This window comes from Loxodonta africana, chromosome 2, assembly GCF_030014295.1.
Source record: "Loxodonta africana isolate mLoxAfr1 chromosome 2, mLoxAfr1.hap2, whole genome shotgun sequence".
NCBI classification, from domain to species: Eukaryota; Metazoa; Chordata; class Mammalia; order Proboscidea; family Elephantidae; genus Loxodonta; species Loxodonta africana.
Window position 1 is genome coordinate 70,377,242 of NC_087343.1, and position 20,091 is coordinate 70,397,332.

At 39.0% G+C, this 20,091-nt stretch overlaps 1 protein-coding gene across 11 annotated transcripts in view; it reads left to right on the forward strand.

Moving 5' to 3' along the window:
- NLN (neurolysin) overlaps nucleotides 1-20,091 on the forward strand; it is a 147,629-nt gene that overhangs the window by 86,251 nt on the left and 41,287 nt on the right. For 9 of the 11 annotated variants that reach the window (XM_023545517.2, XM_010588182.3, XM_023545516.2 and 6 more), the window contains 3 exons: nucleotides 4,687-4,822; nucleotides 7,388-7,754; nucleotides 14,059-14,260. In XM_023545517.2, coding sequence (XP_023401285.1) covers nucleotides 4,687-4,822; nucleotides 7,388-7,754; nucleotides 14,059-14,260 — 705 coding nt within the window. The remainder of the gene's footprint in view (nucleotides 1-4,686; nucleotides 4,823-7,387; nucleotides 7,755-14,058; nucleotides 14,261-20,091) is intronic. The other 2 variants (XM_010588183.3, XM_023545512.2) reach the window with 1 other exon arrangement.

Below are 20,091 nucleotides of genomic sequence, written 5' to 3' on the forward strand. Positions count from 1 at the left end.
CTGACTCCTCTGTAGTCAGCCTCCCTGGATATCCAAGTAACCATGAGCCCCCTTTCTTCCACACACAGTACCCATTTTACTCTCAGCAAGTACTGCCTCAAGCTCAAAGGTCTCTGGGTAATACAAAGTCCTCCCCACTTGTGGCTTCTCATGATTTGGCAACCTGTAAAAGGAAAGACTAGTTGTCTGGCCTTCTCATCCCAATACATACACCCAGTGGTGGAATAGGAACAGGATAACCACAATAAAAACTCCCATTCAGAAAAGAAAAGACTGGGAAACAGCAGGCCCATTGCAATTGTCAAAAAGATTTGGCAGAAATTGTGAGAATCTTGTGCTCTGGTGAAATTCCCTGGTTAGCCCATTGGACTTATTTAGGCTGGCTCTCTGACAGGAATTCCTTTAGCAACTGTCCTCCACGGCCCCTAATTTTGTCTGCAGGGCATTCTTTATTATTTATTAGCCTCCAAATCCCTGATGGATTCTAATATAGATTCCTCCTGATACTGGTTTGAATCCTTAGGGTTGCTTTAAAAAACAACAAAAACTACTTTCCAATTCCTACACATGAAGACACTGTATGTGTCATAGTAGAACTGTGGTCCATAGGATTTTCAATGGCTGATTTTTTGGAAATAGATTGCCAGGCCCTTCTTCTGTAGTGCCTCCGGGTGGACTTGAACCTACAGCCTTTCAGTTAGTAGGCCAAGTTCCTTAACCATTTATACTACCCAGGGACTCCAGAAGTTTAACATGTTGTTGTTGTTAGGTGCCATCGAATCAGTTCTGACTCATAGTGACCCTATATACAACAGAACGAAACACTGCCCAGTCCTGTGCCATTCTCACAATTATTGCTATTCTTGAGCCCATTGTTATAGCCACTGGGTTGATCCATCTCATCAAGGGTCTTCCTCTACTTCACTGACCCTCCATTTTACCAAGTATGATGTCCTTCTCCAGGAACTGGTCCCTCCTTATAACATGTCCAAAGTGTGTGAGACGCAGTCTCTCCATCCTTGCTTCTAAGGAGCATTCTGGTTGTACTTCTTCTAAGAAAGATTTGTTTGTTCTTCTGGCAGTCCATGGTATATTCAGTATTCTTCATTAACACCATAATTTAAAGGCATCAGTTCTTCTTTGGTCTTCCTTATTTATTTCACACGCATATGAGGTGATTGAAAACACCACAGCTTGGAAAGATTAGGCAGTCCCATAAAACAAAATGAGACTAAATGGGCACACCAGCCCAGACACAAGAATGAGAAGGCAGGAGGGGACAGGAAAGCTGGTAATGGAGAACCCAGAGTCAAGAATGGAGAACCCAAAGCCATGTCGTGGGGTTGGCAACCAATGTCACAAAACAATATGTGTATTAACTGTTTAATGAGAAACTCATTTGCTGTGTAAACCTTCATCTAAAGTACAAATTAAAAAAAAAAAAGCCCTTAAAATAAGTAGAATATGCAGAGTTAAAAAAGGGAATTGGTATAAAGATGCTAAGCTTAGAGGGTTAGTTGACTTAAAAATAACAATTATTTAATGTCTTCTATGTATCTGTATGTTGTGTACAATAGTGAAATGATGTAAGAAATAAAAGATAATTTCTAACAAAAAAAAAAAAAGAAAGAAAACACCATGGCTTGGGTCAGGTACACCTTAGTCTTTAAAATGACATCTTTACTTTTTAACACTTTAAAGAGGTTTTTGCAGCAGATTTGCCCACTGCGATGTACCATTTGATTTCTTGGCTGCTGCTTCCATGGACATTGATTGGGATACAAGTAAAATGAAATCCTTGACAACTTCAGTCCTTACTCCATTTATCATGATGTTGCTTATTGGTCCAGTTGTGAGGGTTTTTATTTTCTTTATGTGCAGGTATACTGCATACTGAAATGTGGCCTTTGATCTTCAACAGTTAAGTGCTTCAAGTTCTCTTCACTTTCAGCAACCAAGGTTGTGTCATCTGTATATCACAGGTAGTGAATGAGTCTTCCTCCAATCTTGATGCCATGTTCTTCATGTATTTCAGCTTCTTGGATTATTTGCTGAGCATACAGATTGAATAAGTATGGTGAAAGGATACAACCCTGATACACACCTTTCCTGACTTTAAACTACGCAGTATCCCATTGTTCTGTTCAAACGACTGCCTCTTAGTCTATGTACAGGTTCCTCAAGAGCACAATTAAATGCTCTGCAATTCCTCATTCTTCCCAAAGTTATCCATAATTTGTTATGATCCACGCAGTTGAATGTCTTTCCACAGTCAATAAAACACAGGTAAACATCTTTCTGGTATTCTCTGCTTTCAGCCAGGATCAATCTGACATCAGCAATGATATCTTCATTCCATGTCCTCTTCTGACTCTGGTTTGAATTTCTGGCAGTTCCCTGTTGATGTACTACTGCAACCACTTTTGAATGATCTTCAGCAAATTTCACTTGGTTGTGATATTAATGATATTATTTGATAATTTCTGCACTCTGTGGAATCACCTTTCTTTAGAATGGGCACAAATATGGATCTCTTCCAGTTGGTTCACCAGGTAGCTGTCTTCCAAATTTCTTGGCATAGATGAGTGAGCACTTCCACTGCTGCAACTGTTGGCTGAAACATCTCATTTTTACTACAGCGACTCTGTATTCTTTCCATCTTCTTTTGATGCTTCCTGCATCACTCAAGTATTTTGCCCGTAGAATCCTTCCATATTGCAACTCAAGGCTTGAATTTTTTTTTTTCTTTTTCAGTTCTTTCAGCTTCAGAAATGCCAAGCATGTTCATTGCTTTTGGTTTTCTAGCTCCAAGTCTTTGCACATTTCATTATACTTTACTTTGTCTTCTGGAGATGCCCTTTGAAATCTTCTGCTCAGCTCTTTTACTTCATCATTTTTTCCTTTTGCTTCAGCTATTCTGTGTTCAAGAGCAACTTTCAGAGTCCCTTCTGACATCCATTTTGGTCTTTTCTTTCTTTCCTGTCTTTTAATGATCTTTTGCTTTCTTCATACATTTGTCCTTGATGTCATTCTACAACTCACCTGGTCTTCAGTCATTAGTGTTCAGTGCATCAAGTCTTTTCCTGAGATAGTCTCTAAATTCAGGTGGGATATACTCATGGTTGTCCTTCGGCTCTCATGGACTTGCTATCATTTTCTTCTGCTTCAACTTGAACTTGCATATGAGCAACTGATGGTCTCTTCTGTATTCGGCCCCTGGCCTCACTCTGACTGATGACATTGAGCTTTTCCATCAACTCTTTCCACACATGTAGTCAATTTCATTCCTGTGTATTCCATCTGGCAAGGTCCACATGTACAGTCACCATTTATGTTGTTGAAAAAAGGCATTTGCAATGAAAACACCGTTGGTCTTGCAAAATTCTGTCATATGATCTCCGGCATCATTTCTGTCTCCAAGGCCATATTTTCCAACTACCAAACCTTCATTGTTTCCAGCTTTAACATTCCAATCACCAGTAGTTATCAGTACACCTGATTATGTGTTTGATCAATTTCAGACTGTAGGAGTTGGTAAAGATCTTCAATTTCTTCATCTTTGGCCTTAGTGGTTGGTACATAAATTGGAATAATAGTCATATTAACTGGCCTTCCTTATAGACTTACGGATATTATCCTACCACTGACAGAGTTGTACTTCAGGATAGATCTCGAAATGTTCTTTTTGATGATGAATACAATGCCATTCCTCTTCAATTTGTCATTCCTGGCATAGTAGACCATATGATTGTCCAATTCAAAAGGACCAATACCCGTCCATCTCAGCTCAGTGGTGTCTAGGATATCAATGTTTATGGGTTCCATTTCAGTCTTGATGATTTCTAATTTTCCTAGGTTCATACTTCTACATTCCATGTTCCTATTATTAAGGAATGTTCGCACCTGTGTCTTTTCATTTTGAGTCATGCCACATCCGCAAATGAAGGTCCCAAAAACTTGACTCCATCCATGTCATTAAGGTCAACTCTACTTTGAGGAGGCAACTCTCTCAGTTTGTCGTACTGTGGTGGCTTGTGTGTTGCTGGGATGCTGGAAGCTATGCCACTGCTATTCAAATACCAGCAGGGCCACCCATGGTGGACAGATTTCAGCTGAGCTTACAGACCAGGAAGAAGGACCTGGCAGCCTACTTCTGAAAAAAATTAGCACCAATGAAAATCTTATGAGTGGTAGCAAAAGTTAACATAAGGCCGCAGAAAACCTGTCCCAGGGTATTGATTTCCAACACTTGGTTTGGTAGCAAATACAGTCACTCTTTTTTTTATTATTATTTAAGAAATATTTATCAACTTAGTTAAAATTTAGTTTGTATTTTTGACTCACAAATGAATGCTTAAGTTGTGCTGTTTTGAATTCCGTCTTTGAGATGAGATTGCAGTTGATGACAGGCTGTCTCTGGGTGTACAAAAAAAAAAAAAAAGTCTTCTAAGAAGGGAACAAAATTTTTCTCCGCTAGGGATGAATTGCTTTTCTATGTTTTCCATCCCATCCTCCCCTTAAATTTTTTAAAAGTATATAACGCTGATAGGGAATAATGTAGCAGAAGTTGAGGTGATCTAAAAATATTTGACAGTTTTTACCAGCCTAAGATTATATGTAATAACTCTTTTATTTTTAGTGCTTTGAATCCTGTCAGGTATTAAATTTGTTGTTGTTTATTCCTAGGAAAACACCATAATTCTGCAGCACCTACTTCCACTGCGTGCCAAAGTAGCCAAACTACTTGGCTATAGCACACATGCTGACTTTGTACTTGAAATGAATACTGCAAAGAGTACAAGCCGTGTAATAGCCTTTCTTGGTGAGTTCTTTTTTTTTAAATCAGTTATGTGGTTTTCATTTCTTGTTTTCTATGACTGTTTTACAACATCATAGCAGGTGGACAGAGGGGTTCAGAATCTAACATGCCTGTTAGAATAGAATTCTAACAATCCTATTTTTCATTAAGAAGTTTATTGATTACCTACTATATGCTAGAGACTGCTTGGCTTCTAGGGATTGTTCATTGTTTGTATTACTATTATAAAACCCAAAACCAAACCCATTGCCGTTGAGTCGATTCAGACTCATAGCAACCCTACAGGACACCGTAGAACTGCCCCACAGAGTTTCCAAGGAGCGGCTAGTGGACTCAAACTGCTGACCTTTTGATTAGCAGCTCAGCTCTTAAGCACTGCATAACCAGGAGTCTTTGTATTACTATTATAGACCTGGCTTTATTCTATTTGTATCTTATTTTGTATTTTCATGCTAATTCTTAACAAGATGTCTAGGGTTCTAATGGAGAATATTAGGCCATTGGCATTGTTCACTGCCACCAGGCTTTTGGCAGTGATAACATGGCTACTTGTGAATTTATATGAAATAAGCTGACAAATGGGTATAAATGAAAATAGAACATAAAGAAACAAAAAATAAATGTTTTCCACTCCAGAAACCACTTGCTATTATATGAAAGTAGTGTTAAATGATGTACATCAAAACTATAATCATTATATTCACATTAATTTAAAATAACTTTTTCATTAACCTTTTAAAAACCATGGTTCTTATGTCCATGGCATTTAATCACTGATACTCTAGTACTCTTCCCCATCCACTTGTCAGTCTGGGTATCACAATTCTAACAGTCACTCTCCTTCATCTTAGTGAAGATGGTTGAATAACTTAGCCATAGTAAAGATACTAATTTTCATTGTAGTCAGCTCTAATCAAAGTTACCCAAAGTAGGATATTTTATGTATTTTCCTCATTGACACCTTTCAGACTTTATTCACCTTCAACAGCTAATCAGATTATGTAATTTATTGCTTTGATACTCATTTAACCATGATATCCTTTTATTAGCTTAATTATGGTAGAAAGAGTTAGTAATCTGTTAAAATAAGCCTTCAGTGCAGAATTGAGTCCACTGTGTCCCCAATGGCCGCACATTAATTCATTAATACATATGTGGGCATGGTGTTTGACATAGAGCCAGTATTCCATAAATGGTAGCTATATTTATTATTGCGTAATTCATTTATTCATTCATGAGACATTTGTGGAATAACTACCTTGTATTATACAGAACGCTAAGTGGTAGATCTGCAGAAAGGAAAAAGATAAGGCTCCTTTCCTCAATGAATTTTACATTGAGTGGAACAATAGAGATGTGAACAGGTAACTCATACAGTCTGATGCATTTTATGCAAAAGCATGGCACAGGGTGTTAACAAGGTTGCTGAGACTGCTTGCTTTAGGATAACTGCATATGCTGAAATGTTTTCTTGGTAACTACCTGAATGACTTAATTACTTTAAAGTAGTATCCTCTCTAATTTAAAATTGTCTGATTCTCCCCAGAGTTGTTCTCTTATCACCTGTACTCACATATTCTCTCATAGGCCCCCATCAGAGTTGTGTTTCTTTGTAGACACCATAAGCTTCCTCCTTTCTCTTCACACAACATTCCTCAGGCTGCTGCCTCCTCGTCATGCTACGGGGTTGCCCCCTGAACTGCCATGTCCCTACAGAGCCAAGCACATTTTTCTCTTACGTATCTAACAAGTTGCGAGGAATAAATACTAGTAAGAGCCTTCTCATTTAACCGAAAACATGAAACAAGTCACAAAATTGGACTCAGTATATAAATTGTAGTCTGAGAAGTTTCCCCATCTAAAAAGTGGAACTGCTATGTCCAAATATATCTTCGTGATAGGAATGGGCGAGTGATAAATTAAACCCATGACTGTCAAATGTGTTGAGCAATTTTTACATAATACCGACCACAGGCTACATCTCTTTTGTTCCCTGGCTTTTTGAGAAGGCTGACCTCGTCGAGGAATGATCATGTACGTGAGTTTAGTTTCCATGAATCACACCATTCTTGAGTCATAGTTCTCTGAGATAAACTTCAGCTTTGTTGATGATGTCAGGAAGTCTTGGCCTGCTTTTGGTGGTGCAAAAAGAAAAAAGAGGGGAGGAGCCATAAAAATAAATCACCCTGAAGAGAAAAGCATATAATATGCTGCTATAATAGAGCCTCCCTCCGTGCATCCTTCTTTCCTTTCTTCCCTATATCCTTCTTTCCATCCTTTCTTCCTGCCTGCCTTCCTGTTTATCTTTATTGATTACTACCAAGGAAGGGGAAACTTGGCAGCTCAGTGGTTAAGAGATTGGCTGTCAACCAAAACATCAGCAGTTTGAATCTACCAGCTGCTCCTTGGAAACCCTATGGGGCAGTTCTGCTCTGTCCTGTTGGGTTGCCATGGGTCAGAATCAACAGCAACAGGTTTTAACGGGTTTACCAAGGAGAGGGTACCATGATAAAATACCGCTTGCTCCCAAGGACAGTGAATCACTAAATTTTCCCACTCTCCTCACAGATGATTTAAGCCAGAAATTAAAACCCTTGGGCGAGGCAGAACGAGAGTTTATTTTGAATTTGAAGAAAAAGGAATGTGAAGAGAGAGGTTTTGAATACGATGGAAAAATCAATGCCTGGGATCTACATTACTACATGACTCAGACAGAGGAACTCAAGTACTCTCTAGACCAAGAAATCCTCAAGGAATACTTCCCAATCGATGTGGTAACAGAAGGCTTGCTGAGCATCTACCAGGAGTTGTTGGGACTTTCATTTGAGCAAGTACCAGATGCTCACGTTTGGGATAAAAGTGTTACACTTTACACTGTGAAGGATAAAGCTACAGGAGAAGTGTTGGGACAGTTCTACTTGGACCTCTATCCAAGGTACTGAGGATCACACTGTTGGAAGGGACCTTAGGAGTTCAACCCTCCCAGTTTAAGACTCCTCTCTTCCATCGTTCTCAGTATAGGGTGAAAAATGTGACCCTGAAGCCAGAATAAAAAATTAAGAAACTTAATTTTTATGTGTCTTAGTTTCTTTGGAGCCCTGGTGGCACAGCGGTTAAGAGATCAGCTGTTAGCCAAAAGGTTAGCAGTTTGAATCTACCAGCCGCTCCTTGGAAACCCAGCTCTGTCCTATAGGGTTGCTATGAGTCGGAATCGACTCGATGGTAATGGGTTTGGTTTTGGTTTTAGTTTCTTTGTACTACTAGGTCCTATAAAATGGAAACACTTACAATACCTATTTCATTGGGTTGTTGTAAGGATTAAATTGGCTTATTCCATGCAAAGCATTAAAGAAGAGTGCCCAGCACATAACAGTTGCCTAATTAGTTAGCTGCTATCATCATGGAGACCCTGGGTGGTGCAAACAGCTAATGCACTTGCCTGCTAATCTAAAGGTTAGAGGTTCAAGTCCACCCAAAGATACATTGGAAGAAAGATCTGCCTATCTACGTCTGAAAAATCAGCATTGAAAACCCTGTAGAGCACAATTCTACTCTGACATGCATGGGGTTGCCATGAGTCAGAATTGACTCAGCAGTAACTAGCAGCAGCAGCAGCAGCATCTAATTTGTGCACTGCATTTACTTAAAATTGACCCAAAAAAAGGTTTATTTTTTATCATTTTGTTGTTGTTGTTGAGAATATACACAGCAGAACATACACCAGTTCAACGGTCTCTACGTGTACCATTCAGTGACATTGATTGTGTTCAAGTTGTGCAACCATTGTCACCCTATTTTTCTGAGTTGTTCCTCCCCCATTAACATAAAGTCACTGTCTCCTAAACTTCCTATCTAATCTTTCCAGTTGCTGTTGTCAGTTCTTTTCCTTTTTTTTAAAAAATTGTGCTTTAGTTGAAGGTTTACAGAGCAAACTAGCTTTGCATTAAACAATTAATACACAACACGTATTGTCTTGTGACATTGGTTGCCACCCCTGCAACATGTCAATACCCCTCCCTTCTTGACTTTAGGTTCCTCCATTTACCAGCTTTCCTGTACTCTCCTGCCTTCTCATCCTTGCCCCTGGGATGGTGTGCCCATTTAGTCTCATTTTGGTTTTCGGGCCTGTCTTAGTCATCTAGTGCTGCTATAACAGAAATACCACAAGTGGATGGCTTTAACAAAGAGAAGTTTATTCTCTCACAGTCCAGTAGGCTGGAAGTCTGAATTCAGGGCTCCAGGGGAAGGCTTTCTCTCTCTGTTGGCTCTGGAGGAACGTCCTTGTCATCAGTCTTCCCTTGGTATGGGAGCACCTCAGCTCAGGAACCTCAGGTCCAAAGGACATGCTCTGCTTCCAGCGCTGCTTTCTTGGTGGTATGAGGTCCCCATGTCTCTCTGTTCACTTCTGCCTTTTATATCAAAAGAGACTGGCTTAAGACACTATGTAATCTTACAGACCTCATCAATATAACTGCCACTAATCCATCTTATTACATCATAATGATGAGATTTACAACATGTAGGAAAATCACATCAGATGATAAGATGTTAAACAACCTTACAATCATACAAGGGAATCATGATCTAGCCAAGTTGACAGGCACTTTGGGGGGACACAGTTCAATTCATGACAGGGCCTGTCTAATCTTCAGCTGAAGGGTGAACCTCAGGAGTGACTTCACCACTGAGCTGTAAGGGTGTCAGGGGGCATACTCTCAGAGTTTCTCTAGTCTATATTAGACCAGTAAGTCTGGTTTTTGTTTTGGTTTTTTTTTTTTTGAGTTCAAATTTTGCTCTGCATTTTTCTCCTGCTCTGCCAGGGACCCTCTATTGTGACCCCTGCCAAAAAAGGTTTATGATTAAGTAACTTGTCTGCCAGTATTCTTAAATCTATTGCCACTCCCCTCAGTCTTGCTGACAGGCAGCACAGTGTAGTAGGATTGAGGGGTTTTTTTAAGATTCAATCTTATCTCCACTATTGACATTTTCTTTATGCCTCTTTTTAAATTTTTGAATTGTTTCTCAGGGTTGAAATATACATCTTTTATTAATCAGAGTCTGTCTTCAAATGTTATAACACTTCACATGTAGTATAAGGAACTTAAAACAGTGTATTCTCAATTTCTCCCTCATCATGTGTGTTATCATTGGCCTGTATTTTACTTTTACTATGCTATAAACACCCTGTGAATTGTTAATATTACTGCTGTAAATGTTTATTTTTTAGAGCACCAAAAAATAAGAATTTTTACATTTAACTTCATTTATTACACTTTCATATTGGGTTGATATATTCCTTCTGCCTGAAGAGCTTCCTTTAAAATTTCTTGTAGTGCACGTCTATTAGTAATACATTCTCTAAGTTCTGTTTGTCCAAGGTAGTCTTTATTTTTCTTCCTTTTTTTAAAGATATTTTTGGTGTTTGTAGAATTCTGGGTTCTTGGGGTTTTTCTTTCAGCATTTTAAAGGTGTCACTCCATTTTCTTCTGATATGCATAGTTTCTGGGGGGAGAAGTCAGCTATAATTATTATCCCTGTCCATGTGTAATGTGCTCTTTTCCTCTGGCTACCTTCAGAATTTTCTATTTCTGGTTTTTAGCAGTTTCGTTATACTAAAGTATATTGCGTAGTTTTATTTTTCTTGTTTGTTTTGAACTTCACTGTTGTTCTCCGAGATTCTTGGATCTGTTGTTTGGTGTCTCATTAATTGTGGGAAATTCTCAGCTATTATTTCTTAAAATATTTCTTCTATCCTGTTCTATCTCTCTTCTGAGATTCCAATTACATATATGATAGATCATTTGATATTGTCCCACAGATCTAGAGGCTTTTTTCTGTTTTGTTTTGTTTTATTTTTAACTCTTTTTAATCTTTGTGTTTTAGTTCGGGCAATTTCTATTGGCCTGTCTTTAGGGTCCCTGATTCTTTCCTTTGCTGTGTCAAGTCTCCTAATGATCCTGTCTGAAGCATTTTTCATCTCTGTTACGCCCATTCCTCACTTGCCAACACGGTGAGGTTCCAAAGACCATGTTGTTATATAAAAATCTGTTATGCAAAAATGGGGGATTTTTGTTGTTTTCAGGCCATTCTTTTTCCAGTTTTTTTTAGAAAATATCACAGAAATAATAACTGCTAAGATTTACTGATGAGTAAATCACTGTGACGAGTTCAGTTATGAATTATTCCTCTGTGGAGAAGGAGGCTTGGAGAAAACAAAGCTGGATAAAGTCGGGCTATGGGTGATGTGACTGGAGGACTCGTGGCTTAACCACTTCACTTTCCTCTTGCTACTGGGTCAGCACTTGCCTTCAAGAGCTGCCACCAGGGCTCCACTCCCACCCTTGCAAGCCCTGCTTTCAGCATCCCGAAGCCTGCTCTGCCCTCCAGGCCTGGCAAGTCACTGAAGCTCCGGGCTTTCTGCAAAGGGACTGGTAGCTGGGCCACACACCCAGCCCCACTGAGGCAGAGACTTCAGGCCCAGTACAGCTCACTTCAGGATGCCATTAAGCTCACGAGCTTTTCTTCCAAACACCCTCTTTGAGGCCTCTTTCTTCCCTCCCTTCGCACCCCACAGCAATTTTGAGCTTTAGGGCCTCAGGCTGAATAGGAGCTGGAAACCCAGAACAGATGCCCCTGGCTCAGTGCGACTTGCACGTCCACCTAGAGGCTGCGGCCACAGAGGAGGCTGGCCCCAAGCACCAGCTGGTCGAGGCACCCCTGCTGATGGGGACTGGAGGGCACAAGGCACTGTGGCCCAGCTTCCCAGAGGCTACCTGGAGACCCTTCTCAAGGGAGGTGACACTCCATAGCTATTGCTGCCATGGCCACTGCCTCGTTAATACACAAAATAGTTATATAGTAGATTTTTTACTATTGTTGTAAACTTGAAATGTCAGATAACAGGATAGTTGATAAGTGAGGGATAGGTATACTGTGTTTTTCATTTACAGCATTCCCATTTGTTTCTTATAGTTTCCTACTTTCTATATCCATCTAACCATGCGTGGTGTCCTCTTTTTTCACTAGAAACTTAAACATATTATTCATAGCTCTCTGTCTGAGAGCTCAACATTTTTGTCATGTCTGAATCTTGTTCTGTTGTTTGTTTTTTCTCTTGACTGTGTGTTCTTTTTTCTTGCACATTTGTATGCCTCACAGTTTTTTTTAAAAGTCAGATAACTTTTATAGGACAGTGAAGACTAAAGCAAATTATTTTTTTGTGCCTGAAAATGGACACACATTTACTTCTGCTAGGTCTTTAATGTCTTTAAGGCCGTTTGATTCTATTTAGTACTTGAGCTGAGTTTGACATTTTGTTGCCATAGTTGCCCTTAGTGGACCACAAGCTTCACATTATTGTTATGTTGTGTTTACGATGGGAACTAGTTTGCCTGGGAGTTTTTCTCAGTGTCTGTTTCGTCCTCTCCTTTAGGTCTTCCTTTTGTGCTGTGCCTTAAAATGAGTCCCTTGAAGCTCTTAACTTCTCTCCCGGCAGTAGACTGCTGTTATGTTACTCGATCCTTAGTCTGCTTAGGAGAATAGAGTTGTCTGTTGTTGTGATTACACCTCAGAGTGGGCCCTGCTCAGTGATCTTGCTCTACTCCAGCCTCAGCTGTAGGTCTGGGCCCAGGACGTATTCCTGCTCTTCCTCCAGGGATTCAGGTTTTTTTTTTTTTTCCTGTTTGTTTTCCCCAGTGACAGTAGACTTTCACCAGTGCTGTAAGGATGAAAGCATTTGTTGCTTTTTCCCCAGCAATTTAAAACTTTTGTTCTGTAGGAGAAAGAGGTAAAAAGAATCTAGGCATTGGTCCATGCCTTTACCACAGCAGCTGCTACCTTCCCCCAGGCCTGCATCACAACTAATACATCCCTTAGGGCTCTCAACTGCCCCAGTCTTTTTGTGTGTGCCCATTGAAGTCTGTAGAGAAGAACCTGAAAATGGATACAAAATTTCGCTTATCTATACCGCCTCTTCTCTGATTTTGCTGATAATTTTTAATTATTAGTAATTTTTTTGTTACCTTATTTATTTTATTTTATTGTGGTAAAATATATATAATAAGAGATTGGCATTTTAACCATTTTTAAGTGTACAATTCAACGACATTAATTACATTCACTGTGTTATACAGCTATCACTTCACTTCCAAAATATTAGTAATGTAACTAATAAATTATTAATAATTTAGTAACTGTTAGCCTTTAGTAATTTATTAAAACTTCTTGTAGCTGCTGGTTTCCTCTCTCCTTGGAGGCATTTGTTTTAGATTGTTCATTAGTTGATTACTCGTAACCTCAGCGGTCTCATGGGTTTAAAAAAAGTTGCATTTGCAGATGGTCAAGCATGCTTTGTTTTTGTGATTATTGTTGTTGCTGCTGCTGCCGCTGTTTTTGTTGTTGTTATAAAGGCAGGACCAATGCTCTTTCCAGTTTTATACATATTAAGAGGGAGCTAGAAAAAGGCTAATTTCTCTTTAACTTGAATAGCATCAGCGGGGAAAAAAAACAAAATAATTAGAGTCACCAAGAAAAGCAGTCTGGAAAAAATACACAAACTGAAACAAAGCAAACTAAAAACCTCCCCAAACCCAAATACACTGTTAGTTTTCTGAGCACAGAAAAAGAAGTAAGCCTACTCCAAGAATGAAGTCTAACGGCCTTTCGAACAGACCGTCACAGATACCACATTGCTCAAGAACAGAAGATTCATAGTTTAATTTATGCTATTTGGGGCTAACTAAAAGGATTCTGTTTTCAAAAACCCTGTCTAGTTCATAAAGGAGCTCGTTTAATTGTGAGTAGAGATTCTTCTCTCTAAATAAAAGGAAAAACCTCATTGTCTGGAATTAATTTTTTTTTAATCAATTCTAATTTAAAGAAAAAAATACCTGATCAATCAAACCATATTTTTTCATTTCAAATTTGCTTCAACACTATTTAGTGAAAAGTGAATTGACTCCATCTTTGAAGAAGACAAACAGGAGCTCATTAAAATAAGTTGGATATTCAGCTGTACGATAGGTGTGGTATGCATCTTAATTCTCACATTAAGATTTGCAACAAAAGAAACCTCGGAGCTATAACTTAAGGAAAGTGATGGTGGGTTCTTTGTTTCTTTGTTTAGTTTTAGTTTTTCTATTTTAACAAAACACTGACCTGTTTTCCAAAAGGTGAATGAAATGTATCTGATATGGCCTGGGGACTGACATATTTCACTGACATATGTTTCTGGTTCGTAGGGAAGGAAAATACAACCATGCAGCCTGCTTTGGTCTCCAGCCTGGCTGCCTTCTCCCTGATGGGAGTCGAATGATGTCTGTGGCTGCCCTTGTGGTGAACTTCTCACAGCCAGTAGCAGGTCGTCCCTCTCTCCTGAGGCACGATGAGGTGAGGACTTACTTCCATGAGTTTGGTCATGTCATGCATCAGATTTGTGCACAGGTAAGTGAATTTTTATGGTAAGCCTACCAATTTCCCCTTGCTTTTCTGGGCTTTTTTTTTTTTTTCTTTTGTCAAGTTTCTCCACTTAATGTGTTTTTTCAGAAACTGAATATGTTCAGGAATTTCATAGATGTTCTGCAGAAACACAGGTTTCTTCTAATCATGTCCTCTTTAACAACATATTTTCACTCAGAAGTTAACCTACCAATGAAAGAGCTTTTTGAATACTGGCCTATGGAAAAGGAAAAAAAAAGACTGCCATTGAGTATGCGTTATAAATACTATAGATTTTTTTCTTTTAATTCTTTTCCTGGGAATTTGGAGTAAGCTTCACAGATAAGCTGAGATGTAATCTGTCCTTTCTGCTTATTTATGCTTTGTTTAGTTCACTGATTTTCAACTCTCTCAGGCCCTTTATTCCTTTTTGCATGATAAATATTTTGTAGTACCCCTTTATTAGCTTCACATTAAAATAATAGAAAATATAACCTAATCAAGCAGAGAATTTTCCAGGGAGAAGGGTATATGCAATGGATTACAACTGATCTCTCTTTATTTCTAACAATGAATCTTTGTAACACAGTCCAGTAAGCTATTGTCAAACTATTTTAGGTTGAACCGTGTCACTTGCTAATATTTAGCCATCTTTGACATATGGAAAGGTTGAGTAGTTTAACTTAATATTTAAATATATTGATATTAACATAAACAGAGGGACAGTTTTCCAGAATAAAAATCTTAATGAGTCTCTAGCCACGATGCATCTGTCAGTTTGTTGTACTGTGGTAGCTGGCATGTTGCAGCTCTGGAGGTGTGCACTTGTCTATGCCAAGAAATTTGGAAGGTAGCTACCTGGCCAACCAACTGGAAGAAATCCATATTTGTGCCCATTCCAAAGAACGGTGATCCAATAGAATGCTGAAATTATCCAACAGTATCCTTAATATCACACACAAGTAAAATTTTGCTGAAGACCATTCAGAAATTGCAGCAATACATCAACAGAGAATTGCCAAAAATTCAAGCCAGATTCAGAAGAAGACATGGAATGAGGGATATCGTTGCTTATGTCAGATGGATCATGGCTAAAAGTAGAGAATACCAGAAAGATGTTTACCTGTGTTTTATTTACTATGCAGAGGCATTCAACTGCATGAATCATAACAAATTATGGATAACATTACAAAGAATGGGAATTCAGGACACTTAGTTGTGCTCATGAGGAACCTGTGCATAGAACAAGAGGCAATAGTTCAAACATAGCAAGGGGATATTGCATGGTTTAAAATCAAAGTCATGCATCAGCGTTGCATCCTTTCACCATACTTATTCAGTCTGTATGCTGAGCAAATAGTCTGAGAAGCTGGACTATGTGAAGAAGAATGTGACATCAGGATTGGTGGAAGACTCATTAACAACCTGTGATATGCAGATGACACAGCCTTGCTGAAAGCGAAGAGGACTTGAAGCACTTACTAATGAAGATCAAAGACTGCAGCCTTCAGTATGGATTATATCTCAACATAAAGAAAACCCAAATTCTTACAACTTGACCAATAAGCAACATCCATGATAAATGGAGAAAAGATTGATGTTGTCAAGGATTTCGTTTGACCTGGATCCATTGTCATCACCCATGGAAGCAGCAGTCAGGAAATCAAATGATGTATTGCATTGGGCAAATCTGTTGCAAAAGACCTTTTAAAAGTGTTAAAAAGCAAAGATTTCAGTTTGAGGACTAAGGTGCGCCTAACCCAAGCCATGATATTTCATTCACCTCCTATGTGTGCGAAAGCTGGACAATGAATAAGGAAGACCGAAGAAGAATTGATGCCTTTGAATTAGGGTGTCAGCGAAGAATACTGAATATACAATGAACTGCTAGAAGAGCAAACCAGTCTGTCTTGGAAGAAATACAGCCAGAGTGCTCCTTGGAAGTGAGGATGGCGAGACTTTGTCTCATGTACTTCGGACATGCTATAAGGAGGGACCAGTCCCTGGAGAAGGACATCATGCTTGGTAAAGTAGAAGGTCAGCAAAAAAGAGGAAGACTCTCAATGAGACAAATTGACACAGTGGCTACAACAATGGGCTCAAACATAACAATGATTATGGGGATGGTGCAAGTCTGGACAGTGTTTCATTCTTTGTACATAGGGTCACTCTGAGTTAGAACTGCCTTTTTGGCACCTAACAACGAGTCTCTAAAGTTAAGCTTTTTTAAAATAACCATTTTATTTTAGAATAGTTTTTGATTTATAGTGATTTTCCATATACTCCTATAGTTTCCCCTATTATTAACATTTGAGAAATCCACTTTAGTATATTATTCCTAACTAAACCCCATGGTTTCTTTTTCAGATTTTACTAGTTTTTCTTAATGTCCTTTTTCCGTTTTTTAAAATCAATGCAGTGTCTTCACTGAACATAAAAGAAATAAATGTATTATGTTTTTCAAATGGTAATAGCTGGGCATGACTATGAAGTAATGCTTGATGAAGTATTCAAGGGTTTGAAGTACATATAAATAACCCTGAATGCAGCAGTAACAACTACAGACAAGTAGTTTGAATTGTCAGTGCAAATCCAAGAATGGTATGACAAATGGTGATGTAATTTTCCAAAATTGTAAAACTTCCAAATAAAAAACTGAATCTAACTTTGAGTTATACAGTAGATTCCAGTAGTTGTAGTCTTGGAAATTAAAATTGTGTAAAAAAATAACTTTGCATAAATATGGACAATGGTATTAGTTACAGGCTCATTTTTTCGTTTATATGAAAGTTCAGCAGGACATATGAAAAACATGCCAAATATGGATCAATTTTTTGTTATCCGGACACATGTAGAACAATCCTGGACATTGCTAGCCCCCACAGTGATCCCTAATCATTGTAATAACAAAAATGTACCCACTCATTTCCAAAATAACACAGCCACATTTCTGGAGAAACTTGTAATTCTTTCAACGTTTTATCTTTTATCCCAGTGCATCCATCTTTTATTTTAAAGACAGAGGGTGTCTTAGTTTCTTAGTGCTACTATAACAGAAATACCACAAATGGGTGGCTTTAATGAACAGAAATGTATTCTCCACAGTTTAGGAGGCTAGAATTCCAAAGCGCTCATAGGTTCCTTGAAGCCCAGCCCGTGACAGACCCTAAGTTAAGAATTCCTGGGTTTGTAGCACGTTTCCTCCTTATTTGGGTGTTCATTTTAGACCGATGATTTCACAAAGAAGTAATTCGATATCTTAATCACATCTATAAAATAATACCCACTCCAAAAACCAAACCACTGCTGTAGAGTCTGTTTCGACTCATAGAGACCCCGTAGGGTTTCCAAGGCTGCAAATTTCTACAGAAGCAGACTGCCATATCTTTCTCCCACAGAGCTGGTGATTTCAAACCATCCACCTTTCAGTTAGCAGCCGATCGCCTTAACCACTGCACCACCAGGGTTATTAAAATAATAGTGATCTTCAGGGTTTTCAGTGCACTTGGTGGATGTTCTTGTTTTCAGGTACAGTCCTCTTATAACCTTATATATGCTTATCATGTATTCACGGTGCAGTCCTGCGGAGCTCTTTTATAATATTCTTATTTCTCGTATTATTTTTGATCCTTTGAGATAGACACTTTGTTACTGGAAAATCTTTCCTTGGTACTACGACATTTTAGAGCTGTTTGACTCGTGACTGAGCTATATATATTACATTCCCTAGTTCGATGTCTCTCTCTTGAAACAGTAGACTATATTCAATTCTTGGAATTCTGCCTAACCTCATTCATGAGCACAAAATGTGTCATACTGATGAATAGTGTGTTAGTTAAGATCTTTGCTTGGTCATCTCCTCATGAGGTTATCTCTGAATAGTATCTTATTTGTCCATTAAACTTTTCGGATGTCCTGTAATGTAAGAATTTTTAAGGTATAACGGTAATTGGAACCACTGGTCACTACTTTTGTCTTAAATGTAATAGGCATAGATCCATATATTTGCAGCTTTATTAATAATTGCAAAACCTTTTGTAGTGACCTATACTGGATAGTAATGAATAACGAGTTTAATAGTTTCTGTGTTCAGTAATACTTTTGACTTATCTATCCGATAAATGTATATAATGAATAAAAAAATTGCCAGACATATTCAATAGGTGGGTTTCAAGATCTGGCAGTATTTGAGTTCTCCACTGTGGCAGTTTGCAGGTTTGATGACCAGAAGGGCTCCTTTGAGCTAGTAGTATTGAAATGTGTTGACGGAAACATCCAGTTTTCAGACACGTAGATGCACTAGTTCAATATGTCTACTGTCTTATTGTTCAGGGGATGAGTTTCACCCATATTTTCTTATGTTTACACTACAGTGTATGTAATTTGAAGGTACCAATCAAGCGGTGGTACCTCTAGTATCTGTCCCTGTTTTGTGGCTTTATTGTGGTTTGGGCTATCAGTAATCACTGGCCTTTTGAGCTTCTGTAGGAGAGCCATACCTCTCAATGGCCTCCATTGTAATGTCTATATTGATATGTGTATTAAGGGCAGTCATGAATTTTTAACTGTTAGGGATAGTTGTTTTAAGGCAATACATCAGAATTGCAATAAAGTCTTCTTATTTAAAAATAAGAAGAATGAAGGAGCAGTAAAACTTTATGTGATTTCAAGTCTGTGTAATCTAGTCAGAAGTATTTTGTCTGCTCTAAATATTTTGAATTAGATACTGTTGTAAGTAAACTTCACTGTAGTAGCCAGGAAGACACCCTGGTGTTATGACAAGAGCACTGGATTAGAAATAATTTGTGTATTTGTGGGCTTAGCTCTGTGACTTTTGGCAAGTTACTTACCTCTCTGAACCATCTCGTTTTTCTTGTTTATAAAATGGGGGCAACAGTGATTCTCGTACCCACTTCCCTGGGTGCTGGGGAGTTAAAATAATGTGTGAGAAGCCACTTGGAAAATCATAAAGTGCTATACATGTTTGAAGTAGTTTTATAACTATACCCATAAAAAAACCCATTGCTATCGAGCCAATTTCGACTCTTAGTGACCCTGTAGGACAGAGTAGAACTGCCCCATAGGGTTTCCACGGAGGGACTAGTGGATTTGAACTGCCAGCCTTTTGGTTAGCAGCCGAGCTCTTAACCACCGTCCTTAATTCAACTCTTTTTGGGTCGATAAATACCACATAATTCAAAACTTTAAAATAACAATAATAGTAGTTGCCATGAGATAACATACTGTCACTTCAGGTTGAGGAAAATTTACAAATGCTTACGCTCCGTGGATTGTGAGTGAAGATCTGTGGAAGGTGATTGGAAGGCACCAAGTATGAGTTTGGTTTTGTTTTAAAGATTGCTTCCGGCGGAGCCAAGATGGCGGACTAGGCAAACGTTACCTCGGATCCCTCTTACAACAAAGACACGGAAAAACAAGTGAATCGATCACATACATAACAATCTACGAACCCTGAACAACAAACACAGATTTAGAGACGGAGAACGAACTAATACAGGGAAGCAGCGATAGTTTCCAGAGCCTGGAGCCAGCGTACCAGTCAGGTACGGCACAAGCACAGAGACCTGCTCCACCCCCCTGAACTAACCCCGGGAGGGGGACCAGCCGGTTCCACGGGCGGCGTGGGACGCAGCCGGTAGGAGAAGTCCCCGGGAGGCAGTGACTGATCTTGGAGCAGAAAGAGCAGCATCCGAGCCGGGGAACCGTCCCGCAGGGATTTGGACTGCTCGCAGGTACGCCATAAACACGGAGAGTTGCTCCACCCCCTGAACTAACCCCGGGAAGGGGACCAGCCGGGTCGCGCGGGCGGCGTGGGA